At 45.0% G+C, this 12045-nt stretch overlaps 1 protein-coding gene across 9 annotated transcripts in view; it reads right to left on the bottom strand.

The window, feature by feature from the left end:
- The window catches only part of DCDC2 (doublecortin domain containing 2), a 123979-nt gene that overhangs the window by 98690 nt on the left and 13244 nt on the right, over nucleotides 1-12045 (bottom strand). For 8 of the 9 annotated variants that reach the window (XM_045002842.1, XM_045002843.1, XM_045002839.1 and 5 more), the window contains 2 exons: nucleotides 11188-11548; nucleotides 3729-3780 (listed from right to left, as the gene is read on the bottom strand). In XM_045002842.1, coding sequence (XP_044858777.1) covers nucleotides 3729-3780; nucleotides 11188-11480 — 345 coding nt within the window. In that variant the 5' untranslated portion in view covers nucleotides 11481-11548. Of the gene's footprint in view, nucleotides 1-3728; nucleotides 3781-11187; nucleotides 11994-12045 lie in introns of those variants that run through there. The other variant, XM_045002840.1, reaches the window with a different exon arrangement.

The raw sequence follows: 12045 nt of genomic DNA, 5'->3' as shown, positions 1-12045 counted from the left end.
CACCGATGTGTCACCCTTTCTGTAGGGCTGAAGTCTTGTATTCAGTCCCAGCAGCCCTCCAGAAGTTCCTTCTTGCTCCCCTGGTCACTGCCAGTACTGACCTGTCCATGGTGCTGCATTTCCCTTTGGTCAGCCAGGAGCACCAGTTGTACTCCTCTGGCTCTAGCAAGGAACTGATTCTGGGCTGCACTGCAGCTCCTTTTATACTAGCCTGCAACCCTCTGATTGGTTAGGCTTTCACAGTCTCTCTAGGCCACTCAGAGGACTTAGCTCTACTGCTCCTTTCCTGGGATGGGTGTGGCAGGACCCTGAGGCATCCAGCAAGGGGGTTCTGGGCTTAGTCTACCCCATCGCACCTTTACACAGCAAAACGGAGAGTGAAGCAATTTTAAAATAAAAAAAATGAAATTAAATACTGACTTGACGTATGCCGAGGGCCTATACTGTGTCCCTCAGGTGCATACATAACTCTTAGTAACTTTGCACAAGAAAGAAGTTGCCACAGTGCAAACATGGACTGTGCAAGCTTTCCCACACCATTTGTCAATGAAGCCTGTTCCTAACCTGCAATATCTTTATTATTCCAATGAAGGGTCTCTTCTGGGCAATGTCTGTAAATCTGGCTGAAATTAGTTGACTTGTTTGTGGTTTGGTAAGGTGGACAAATGGAAACTATGATGAAGCCATCCCATTGATTCTCAGTTGTGATCCAAGTCAGAATGTAAAATTCTTCTTAAAGGGTAAAAGGCTTATGCACTTATCCACTGGTGCACTTGTCTTTATCTCCAACTCGCACACACAACACAATGATGCAGAGTAATGTGAACTGAAATTGTTGTTTTTCAAAACAGTTAAGCATCTATCTGATGCCATATTTACATTAGGGCACTGCAAGGAATAAAGAAGAATTCCTCCCACATCTCAAAAGTGAGCTATGCATTGCTGGATCAGAGAAAGTAATTTGAAATTTTCTCTGTAAATACATTTTCACTGTGATGTACGACTCCTGTTAATTACTGAAAGCATTGCATGCCTAATTCCCATTGTACATCACTGAAAAGGTGCCTAAAGATGCCCTTCTTAGGCTATGTATATACTACAATTTAAGTCAGTATAACTCACTCACTCACAGGTATGAATAAGCCACCCCTCCGAGTGACATTAGTTACACCGTCCTAAGCACTGGTGTTGACAGCGCTATGTCGGTGGAAGAGCTTCTCCTGCTGACTCAGCTACCAGCCGCTCATGGGGGCTGGAGTAATTAAATTGATGGGAAAGTTCTCTCCTGTCAGCTTAGAGCGTCTGCAGTAGCAGAACTACAGTGGCGCAGCTGCAAGTGCTGTAGTGTAGCCATAGCTAGTCTGGGGATGGCCCTTGGCCATGGAATACACTACCACTGGATATTGGAATGATTACAAGTTTCTCTACTCTTAAGGCCGGTGCAAGATACACCCCCTTTAAGCAGGGCTTTTCCCAGTAGTGGAGTAGTGTAACAGCCTTTGCAGACTGGAACCAGGTGAGTAGGAAGCTCAAAAAAGAGAGAAGCATTAGGTTCATTTTAGGGCATATTCTGGTGTGATGTAATGCTTACTCCTGTATCTAGGGTGAAATCCTGGCTCCATTGAAGTCAATGGCAAAACTCCCACTGACTTCAGTGGGGCCAGGAGTTGACATCTAGTGCCTAGAAGCAAAGGTGCTGTGTGCATTAGAAATGCAGATAGATATAAAAACTGGTGAAGCAACACTATTTTCTCACTGATGCAATTATTCTTTACTTTCTGCTACAGGTTTGATAAGAAAGACCTGCGACAGTGTACCCCATAAGGCTTTATGGGGGGGTGCTAATAAATGAATGTATGATATAACTAGAATAGGGTTTTGCTACATATGCCATGTAACATATCTGTGTAAAGGTTATGATCTACTGGTTACGTTCATCCTAGTTGTATGCAGGCACCATTCGTGTGTTCAAAGTTATGAACATTGGCTGTATAATTGCTTGATTTCTAAGTAGCCTTAGTTAGAACATTTGGTCACTTCTTGGAAAGAAATGTGCAAGTTAAGTTCTCAATCAGGAAGCACTTAACAGACAAAAGAGCTTAGAAGACTCCAATCCACATAAGAAGTCTACCTGAGGATGTCCAAGGTTGCATATGGGTAATGGCTGCTACCTGCAAGTCCTGAGTCATGCATGGGCATGTGACTTGCCCATGTGATTCCGTATCTTCATTTTGTGACTGGATTCTACACAGGGTGAGCAGGGGGTCTCTACCCACAGGAGAAAGTCTATTCAAACCCCTGGGACACCCCTCCATTTTGTCTTCAGCTGGCTAAAGAAGGAGCCTCTCCACCCCCCAGGATACTTGAAGGAAACTAGAACAAAGGACAGTAACTACAGGGAGGGGATGAGTGATTGCTGGACCCAGGCTAAAAGGAGATTAGTCTGTAAAAGGGAGTATTCTGGAACTGGTGAGGATCCTATCTGTATTTAGTTTGATTAGACATAGATTTGCGCATTTTATTTTATTTTGCTTGGTGACTTACTTTGTTCTGCTTGTTACTACTTGGAACCACTTAAATCCTACTTTCTGTCTTTAATAAAATCACTTTTTACTTATTAATTAACTCAGAGTATGTATTAATACCTGGAGGGGGACAAACAGCTGTGTATATCTCTCTATCAGTGTTAGAGAGGGCGAACAATTTATGAGTTTACCCTGCATAAGCTTTATAAAGGGTAAAACGGATTTATGTGGGTTTAGACCCCGTTAAGAGTTGGGCATCTGGGTGTTAAAGACACGCACACTTCTATGAGCTGTTTTCAGGTAAACCTGCAGCTTTGGGGCAAGTAATTCAGACCCTGGGTCTTTGTTGGAGCAGACGGAAGTGTCTGGCTCAGCAAGACAGGGTGCTGGAGTCCTGGGCTTACAGGGAAAACAGGAGCAGAGGTAGTCCTGGCACATCAGTTGGCAGCTCCCAAGGGGGTTTCTGTGATCCAACCTGTCAAAAGACCTTTACTGATTCCTCTTGGAGTTTGTTTCATTTCCTTGTTAGGTTCAAATGCCTATTCCCAGCAGTCACATGTCTCTGACATAAGCCTTAGAGGTCAATGTAGGACTGTAGGGCTCTCCAGAAAATGAGAATTCTGCTTTGCAAACAACAACAACCAACCAACCAAACAAAAAACACCAAAGGTTTTGGAATTTGGTTTCATTCTCTTGGTCTCTCTTTGGTTTTGACCAGAAATTCCATTATAGACCTGAGAAATCTTCCAGGCAAAAAGTTTTGGTTTCCCGACCAGCTCTAGTAGGCTGTCCATATTTTTTTCTAAAATTTGTCAGCCAGAACATGGAAAACTGATTTTTTTTTCAACAAAAACTTTTTTCATTTTCATTAAAATTTTCCACAGCAAAGAGCTTCATTTTCTAATCAGATCTAATGATGACAGCAATAAAATGTTTTTACTGATGCTTTATTTTATTGCTAGACCTGCCAGCTGTCAGAGCTGAAAAGAAGACAATCAGTTCATCACAGTCAGAATTAAAATGTGGGAAGTGTGGATGGGGCTAACAGTCACATCAATAATATCTTCATGTTGTTGAAGAACTTGGTTTTGACCATTTCTGAACATGAGATACCAAAACACAAACCGAAATTTTCAGTAAGAAATGTAGAGATGACACTAGTATTAATGTTAGATTTTTTTTTAAATAGTTGAGTCTCATTACCTCATTATTGACTTCTGCAGGCTTTTTCTTTGCCTCTCCTATGTCCAAATAGCTTGGGGAAGAGAAAAGAATGGTATAGGTTACTTATAGCTGCATTTAATCTCAACAACAAATATTTATTCTTATATTTAATTAAATTAGCAAGAGTAAAATAAGATGTAGAGTGTTTTCACTTATATAATTATAACCAAAATTTTATACTGAAACAAACTGACCACTTGCAGCACTGAAAAGAAACCATGCCACAATAGCATAAAGTGCTCTTAATTCAGGTTTCTAATTAAAAAGTTTACCAGATGCCTACAAGTCAGAGACCGATACAAAAGACGGAGGAGGAGTTACCTGCTAAAGTCAGGAACCCAGTCCTGGTAAAAGGCAAAGCCCCTCAATAATCCAGTTCTTAGGAAGAGGCTCAGTTACTACTGTGATGAGGGGCAGTAAATAGATTAGAGATATAGGTGTTGTGCTAGGATTCCTGTCAGGGTGCTAATTCTGGCTCCTGCTCAAGGATTCCATCTTTCTGATCAGCCTGTAGTACAGAGGTGGGCAAACTACGGCCCGTGGGCAACATCTGGCCCGCGGGACCATCCTGCCAGGCCTTTGAGCTCCCGGCCGGGGATGCTAGCAAGGGGTTGGACTAGATGACCTCCTGAGGTCCCTTGCAACCCTGATATTCTATGATTCTATGATATTAATTTTGATTAAACACAGAATACAAATTGTACAGTGCTCACTTTATTTTTTATTACAAATATTTGCACTGTAAAAACAAAAAAATGTATTTTTCAATTCACCTCATACAAGTACTGTAGTGCAATCTCTTTATCATGAAAGTTGAACTTACAAATGTATAATTATGTACACAAAAAACTGCATTCAAAAATAAAACTATGTAAAACTTTAGAGCCTACAAGTCCACTCAGTCCTACTTCTTGGTCAGCAAATCACTCAGACAAACAAGACTGGTTGCAATTTGCAGGAGATAATGCTGCCCGCTTCTTGTTTCCAATGTCACCTGAAAGTGAGAACAGACATTCGCATGGCACTGTTGTAGCTGACGTTGCAAGCTATTTACATGCCAGATGTGCTAAAGATTCATATGTCCCTTCATGCTTCAACCACTATTCCAGAGGACATGCTTCCATGCTGATGATGGGTTCTGCTTGATAATGATCCAAAGCAGTGCAGACTGACGCATGTTCATTTTCATCATCTGAGTCAGATGCCCCTAGCAGAAGGTTAATTTTTGTTTTTATTTTTTTTATTTTTTTTGGTGGTTCGGGTTCTATAGTTTCTGCATGTGTTGCTCTTCTAAGACTTCTAAAAGCATCCTCCACATCTTGTCCCTCTCAGATTTTGGATGGCACTTCAGATTCTTAAACCTTGAGTCAGGTGCTGTAGCTATTTTTAGAAATCTCACATTGGTCACTTCTTTGCATTTTGTCAAATCTGCTGTGAAAGTGTTCTTAAAATGAACATGTGCTGGGTCATCATCCGAGACTGCTATAACTTGAAATATATGCAGAATGCAGGTAAAACAGAGCAGGAGCCATACAATTCTCCCCCCAAGGAGTACAGTCCCAAATTTAATTGACGCATTATTTTTTTAACGAGCATCATCAGCATGGAAGCATGTCTTCTGGAATGGCGGCCGAAACATGGAAGGGACATATGAATGTTTAGCATATCTGGCATGTAAATACCTTGCAACACCAGCTACAAAATTGCCATGCGAACGCCTGTTCTCACTTTCAGGTGACACTGTAAATAAGAAGCAGGCAGCAGTATCTCCCGTCAATGTAAACAAACTTGTTTGTTTTAGCAACTGGCAGAATAAGAAGTGGGACTGAGTGGACTTGTAGGCTCTAAGTTTTACACTGTTTTGTTTTTTGAGTGCAGTTATGTAACCAAAAAAACCCTGCACTTGTAAGCTACACTTTTATGATAAAGAGATAGAATATCAGGGTTGGAAGGGACCTCAGGAGGTCATCTAGTACAACCCCCTACTCAAAGTAGGACCAAGCCCCAGACAGATTTTTGCCCTAGATCCCTAAATGGCCCCCTCAAGAATTGAACTCACAATCCCTGGTTTAGCAGGCCAATGCTCAAACCACTGAGCTACCCTTACCCCCTGAACTTCAGTACTTGTATGAGGTGAATTGAAAAATACTATTTCTTTTGTTTATCATTTTTACAGTGCATATATTTGTAATAAAAAAATAATATAAAGTGAGCACTGTGCACTTTGTATTCTGTGTTGTAATTGAAATCAATATTGAAAATGTAGAAAAACATCCAAAAATATTTAATATTTTTCAATTGGTATTCTATTGTTATAAGTGCAATTAATAGCAATTAATTTTGAGTTAATCGTGTGAGTTAACTGCAATTAATTGACAGCCCAAATTAAAACCTATGTTCCCACGCAAAAAAACTTAGCTAAGGTGACGTTTGAACTGCAGTACGCATTGGTTGTTTGACTGTATATTGCCTTTCAAGAAAATTAGAGTTAAAAAAAAAAACACCTCGTGCTTAGGAACTTGGGGTTGGACTCCTTGAACAAAGCATCCTAACTAACTTAACTCTGCCTATATAGTTATACACTGAAAAACTAAGAAAAATATAGGTCTCCCATGTGTGCCAGGCACCAGGAGCTGAGAATGCACAGCGATTTTGGCTGTAACTCTGTGCAGGAACGTGCAATGGTGCATGTGCTGGAGCCCAGGATGCTGCAGTGAGTAGTTGTATCTCAACACAGTGCTTCATTTTGGCACTTCCTGCAGAAGTTAAAGATGAACTGGCAGATGGCTGGAGTTAAAGTGTCTCCTTTAAGCTGTCTTTGCCAGGAGCATCAGATTCATTGGCAGCTGATCAGTGTTCAATACAGGGGTTTCCCCATTAGCACTTCCAGTTGGAAGACAAACATGCATCTGCAGGCAATCATCACTCAGTGCAGGGAGGGGTCTGCCCAGTGACATTTTCTGCTGGGAGTTCCACATGCATCTGCAGGTGAGCTGAGTTCAGTAGAGGGTCTCCTCAACAGATTTTCTTGAAAGCAGTCACAAAAGTATTGGTAGACGAGCAGAGTTTGATGCACATCTCCCACCGGCACTTTCTGCTGGGAATCCAGGATGCAAGCAGTCTCCCAGAAGCACTATTGCTCTTGTGGTCAGCAGCTGGGATCTGATGTGTCTGTGAGTCAAAAAACTTCTTGTGGCAAAATTTCAAATTAAGGAGGCCTGAATAAAAATGACGTTGCAATGAAAAAATACCATTAACCTGGAAATAATGGTGCCAAAGCACCAAGGCTCTAGAGTATTGAACTGAAGTCTTCAGAGTGCTGGAGTATCAAGATACAACAAGGCTTCAAGGCAACACGTCCAACACCAAGGCAAAACACTGAAACACCAGAGATGAAAATGAGGAGACTCTTCAGGATAAGGGTCAAGGTTCCAAAGTAAAGTGCCCAACTGCTGAGGCTTCTCCAGGTATAAAGATGCCAAGGCTTAATATGGGGGGGAATGGGGACACCTAAAATTTACAAGCCTAAAAAAGACAAAGGTGTCGTAAGGAATAGATACCTCACAAGAAAAAGTGTTAAAGGCCAAGAACAAATCGCCAAAGCACTACAGGCTTGTCCACATGGCAAGTTAGTGCACAGAATCCACAGCGCACTAATCGACCATGCACTAAGTAGCAGTGTGCCTCCTGCTACTGCACTACAGAACTTTTAGTGGGTGCATACAGCTATTTAGTGTGCAATAGGCTACAATGCTATAGCTTTGCATCCCAGCTTGCCACTCACTATTAATCTCTGTGTGGACAAGCCTTAAGATCAAGCTCTATACCAGGGGTCGGCAACCTTTCAGAAGTTCTGTGCCGAGTCTTCATTTATTCACTCTAGTTTCGCGTGCCAGTCATACATTTTAACATTGTTAGAAGGTCTCTTTCTATAAGTCTACAATATATAACTAAACTATTGTTGTATGTAAAGTAAATAAGGTTTTTAAAATGTTTAAGAAGCTTTATTTAAAATTAAATTAAAATGCAGAGCCCCCCCAGACCGGTGGCCAGGACCTGGGCAGTGTGAGTGCCACTGAAAATCAGCTCGCGTGCCACCTTTGGCACATGTGCTGTAGGTTGCCTACCCCTGCTCTATACGTACGTACACGCACAACATACATTCACTTAACACAGTTGTAAATGACTACACAAGCTGGAAGGCAGTAGAGGATCAGGTCTGGTATGTTTAGAAAAGTAATTTTATATAATTAGGAACTTTTCCTCTTCTTGGACAGTGGCTTTACAGTAGAGTGGGATTTTTCAAAAGTGCTCACCAACGGCCTAATCCTGCTTTCAGTGAAGATAGTGGCAAAATTCCCATTGACTTCAATAGGAAAAAAATTAGGCCAATGCTGAGTGCTTTTGAAAATCCCAATCTATATCTATTGCACCATTTTAAAAAAGAATGTATACTATCAGAAGAAACAGACATGAAGATGGCATATTACTGGAGGAACTCTGCACCACTGCGTATGTGCAGAATTCATGTCTCCCACAGATTTCTTTGCTTCCCCACAGAAAAATGATTTTCAACGGCGAAGCAAAGGGAAGCCGCAAAAGTGGTCACGCACCACTCCCCAGCAGCATGGGCGTGTTTTTCGGGCACTCAGAGCAGCCGGCAGAGAGGTACATCATCACTGGGGATGCTCAGACCTGTGGCTCCTATCCTATGTCAGGCTCAGCTGCTAGTCCCAGCGGGGCTGGGGGTGGGGGAGGACAGGACTGCTTCTTCTCCTGCAAGAAGCAGCCTGGGCCAGATCAGAGACACCCCCAGAAACCTCCCCCAGCTGCAGGAAGCGCCGCACATACCCCCAGCTTCCTGCCCCCATCGCTCCTCAGTTGCATGGAGACGGGTTTCTGTACAGGGAGCTGCTCCCCCGTCCGCCCAACCCCCGTTCATCCAGGCCCGCCCATACCCAGACCCCGCTGCTGAGCCTCATCCCCCTCCACACCCAGAACCACCCCACTGAGCCCCCCACACCTGAACCTCCACCTGCCAAGCCTCACCCCCTGCATCTGGAGCCCACCCTGCACTCAGACAGCCCCCCACCGAGCCCTGCCCCCGCATCCAGACCTCTACCCCTACACCCAGGCTACCCCCACTAAGTCTCTTGCACTCAAACCCACAACCTGATGAGCTCCACACCTCCCTGCACCTGGACCACCCCAGCAAACCACCTGGACCCGCACCCTAACCCCCCAACAAGCCCCTGTACATCCAGATCCTCCCCACTGAGCCGCCTGCACTCAGATTGTCCACCCAGAACCCTCTCACCCCACACCTGGATCCCCCCACACTAAGCTCCTCCACACTTGGATTCTGCCGGGCTGAGCCTGCCCATACCTGGTGTGCCTGGCATAGAGGGGCAGGGACCTGGGGTATTTCTGGGGCAGGCCTGGCTCTTGCACTGTGTCAGGGTCAGGTGCAGCCTCACCACCGAGTCAGTGTCCAGGGGGTGGGGGGCTGCAGGGCAATGCCCCACCTCCATCCAGCTAGTGGCCTGTGCTCCCCACTGCCATGCTGGAGCCTCCACGTTTATTTATTGACAAATAAAATGTGCAGAATTTTAAAATATTGTGTGCAGAATTTTTGTTTTGGTGCGGAATTCCCTCAGGAGTAAGTTCTGGGGTCTAAACACTTGACCTTAAATATATAATTCTGCAATTATTGAAAGCACAATTCCTTTCCCAGTCCCAGTTGTTCACATGCTCCCCCCCACCCCCCAGATTTCTGCTAGGATTCACACCAGAATGTCAGAACCATCTAGTGAGGGCTGCTGCCCTCGTTCCCTTTGTCATGCCCATAAGATGATCAGATGTCCCGATTACAGGGACAGTTCTGATACTCGGGGCTTTGTCTTATATAGGCTCCTATTACCGCCATTCAAATTTTTCACACTTGCTATCTGGTCACCCTACTTGCCCAGGAGCTGCCCCGGCCCATATCTTTGCAGAGCTCATCCCTTCCTCACTCCCCGCATTGCAGCTGACCGCAGTTCCTGTCCCTTCCCGCTCGCACAGCACCAAAGGCGGCTAACACCTCCAGGCTGCTGCTGGCCACCAATATAACCCAGCCACTTCCTCTCCCCTGGCTGCAGCGCAGGCAGGAAGGGGTTAAGGAGGCCTTGTGCACTGTGGGGCCCTCAGGAACCTGCAGGGGTGGTTGGGATCTGGCAGAGGGGAGGAGGAGGCGATGACACCAAACCCCAGCCAAGGGAGAGAGTGGTGAGGAGTGTCCAGTGCAGCCTGGCTCCTTCCCTCCCCTGCCAGTGCACAGTGATGCCATCCTGGGCTGGAGGTGACTCCTGACACTGCCTGCCCTTCCGCACAGACAGCAGCAGCAGCCTGGTAGAGCGGTCTCCCGAACGTGCCCCTGGCTGCAGGAGCTGAGAGGAGGGGCAGAAACAGGGCACAGGGGCTCATCCCACTCTGGACAGCCAAGCTACCTGCCGAAGGTGGGGGAGGGATTGCACTGAAGAAGGCACAGAGAGTGACTGTGAGGCCATGCAGCTTGCGCCTCCCTCCCCCCCGCATCATCACTGCAGACAGGGTTCGCACCAGAACCTTTAAATTGTGGGGGCGGGCCACCAATATCAACAGTTATGTGTCACCTCTGTTAAAAAGCCTAAAAGGATGGAACTCACTGTCAGAAGAAATAAGAACAATACGCCCACCACTTTGCCAAGGCTTTCCCACAATATTCTCATAACCATTCGTTAACAAAAAAACCAACAACGCTAAGCCTGCTTTTTGGTGGCAGGGCAGAGCACGGAGAGAGCAAAAACACTGTTGTCCTTTAAATAACAGGAGGTATTCAGCTACTAGGTTATACAGAGAGCAATGTACCTACCTGGAATGAGCAGAATATTTTAAACATTTAAAAAAACAAGCAAGAAACAAAATTGTTTGGAAGGTCTAATCTGCAAGGCTCATTCAACTTTACCATACACACTTCTGCACTCTGCTCTTCCAGAGCTGCTTCCCCAAATATTACTGAGCACCACATATTCCTCCCAAATGCAGGCAGTTACCATGCAGTGAAAATAATACATTATGCTGCAAAGATAGTGTATCTCTTGGTGTTAGGGATTGTTCCTTTTATTTTTGTAAAGTACCGAGCAGAGATACTAGAATGCTAATTCTATGTTAAGCCTTAAAGAGGGAACTCTCCCCCCAACCCCACAAAGCTGTATTAAATTTCCTGTCATATTTACTTAGATTTTAAACTCTTTGGGGCAGAGACTGTCTTTCTGTTCTGTATTTGTACAGCGCCTGGCACAGTGGGAACCTAGTCCATGACCGGGGCTCCACGGCGCTGCCGTGATACAAATAATAAAGGTTTAGACGTGAATGTTTCATTACATTTTCTAATTATTTTTTTTCATTCATCACTCACTTGAGTTTCTTGAAGGCCTCCCTGCCACCAGCCACGTAGTGCTCTCCACTCTGGAGCTGCTCCAGCTGACGGACGCGATGCCCTCCATGGGGGGTGTAGATGCTACGCACAGCCCCAAAAGGAGCCTTCACCCCACCTGTCACCTCTTTCAGGAAGACCTCGAAGTTGGACACCTTCTTCTCATGGATGACTACCCGGTGCCCCGGGAAGAACGGGTCCCCGTTGCGATACACCAGCACACTCTTCACCATCGGCTGTGACAGGCAGGTCGGCTTCGTGGTGGGGCTACTCATGTTCACCTTCTCTCACTGCTGTTGCTGCAGCCAGACAGTCAGTGCTGCCCTCCAGGCACCGTCTGCACCTGTTTATTCAACAAGAATATTCCTCTCTCTCACACACTGTCAAATACCTGTGATGCATGAACTGTGTACACACATGCACACAGTACCTGCACCAAGGACCACCTCCAATAGGCAAATCCCTCTCGAAAGCAACCAGGGAGGGATGGGAGCCTCCCTAAGGTTTCCAGTACAATTCTGTTCAGCCCTTCAAGAGCAACCTCTGCTAGGCAACCGATTCTTGCTGCTCCCTGGAGCCTGGTGTGGCTAACACAGATTACACTAAGCCATACCCAAAAAAACATATATACAGATCTAAAGGAGGAGAAAAAGTGACTGAGCATAGTAAGGAACCCATAGTCCTGCTGGATCTTCACAGCCTCACTTTGCACTTGCAGCTCTCTTGTTTCACAAGTGGTTTTACTCTGTTGCTCAGGAAACTTTATCCTGCTTCTTCTTCCCTCCCCTTCCCACCTCAAAAGAAAAAAAAAAAGAGGAAAGAAACAAACCCAGCCAAGTG

The sequence above is a fragment of the Mauremys mutica genome, chromosome 2 (genome assembly GCF_020497125.1).
Source record: "Mauremys mutica isolate MM-2020 ecotype Southern chromosome 2, ASM2049712v1, whole genome shotgun sequence".
NCBI lineage: Eukaryota > Metazoa > Chordata > Testudines > Geoemydidae > Mauremys > Mauremys mutica.
The sequence above is the reverse complement of the archived record's forward strand: the minus strand, read 5'-3'. Positions and strand labels throughout refer to the sequence as shown.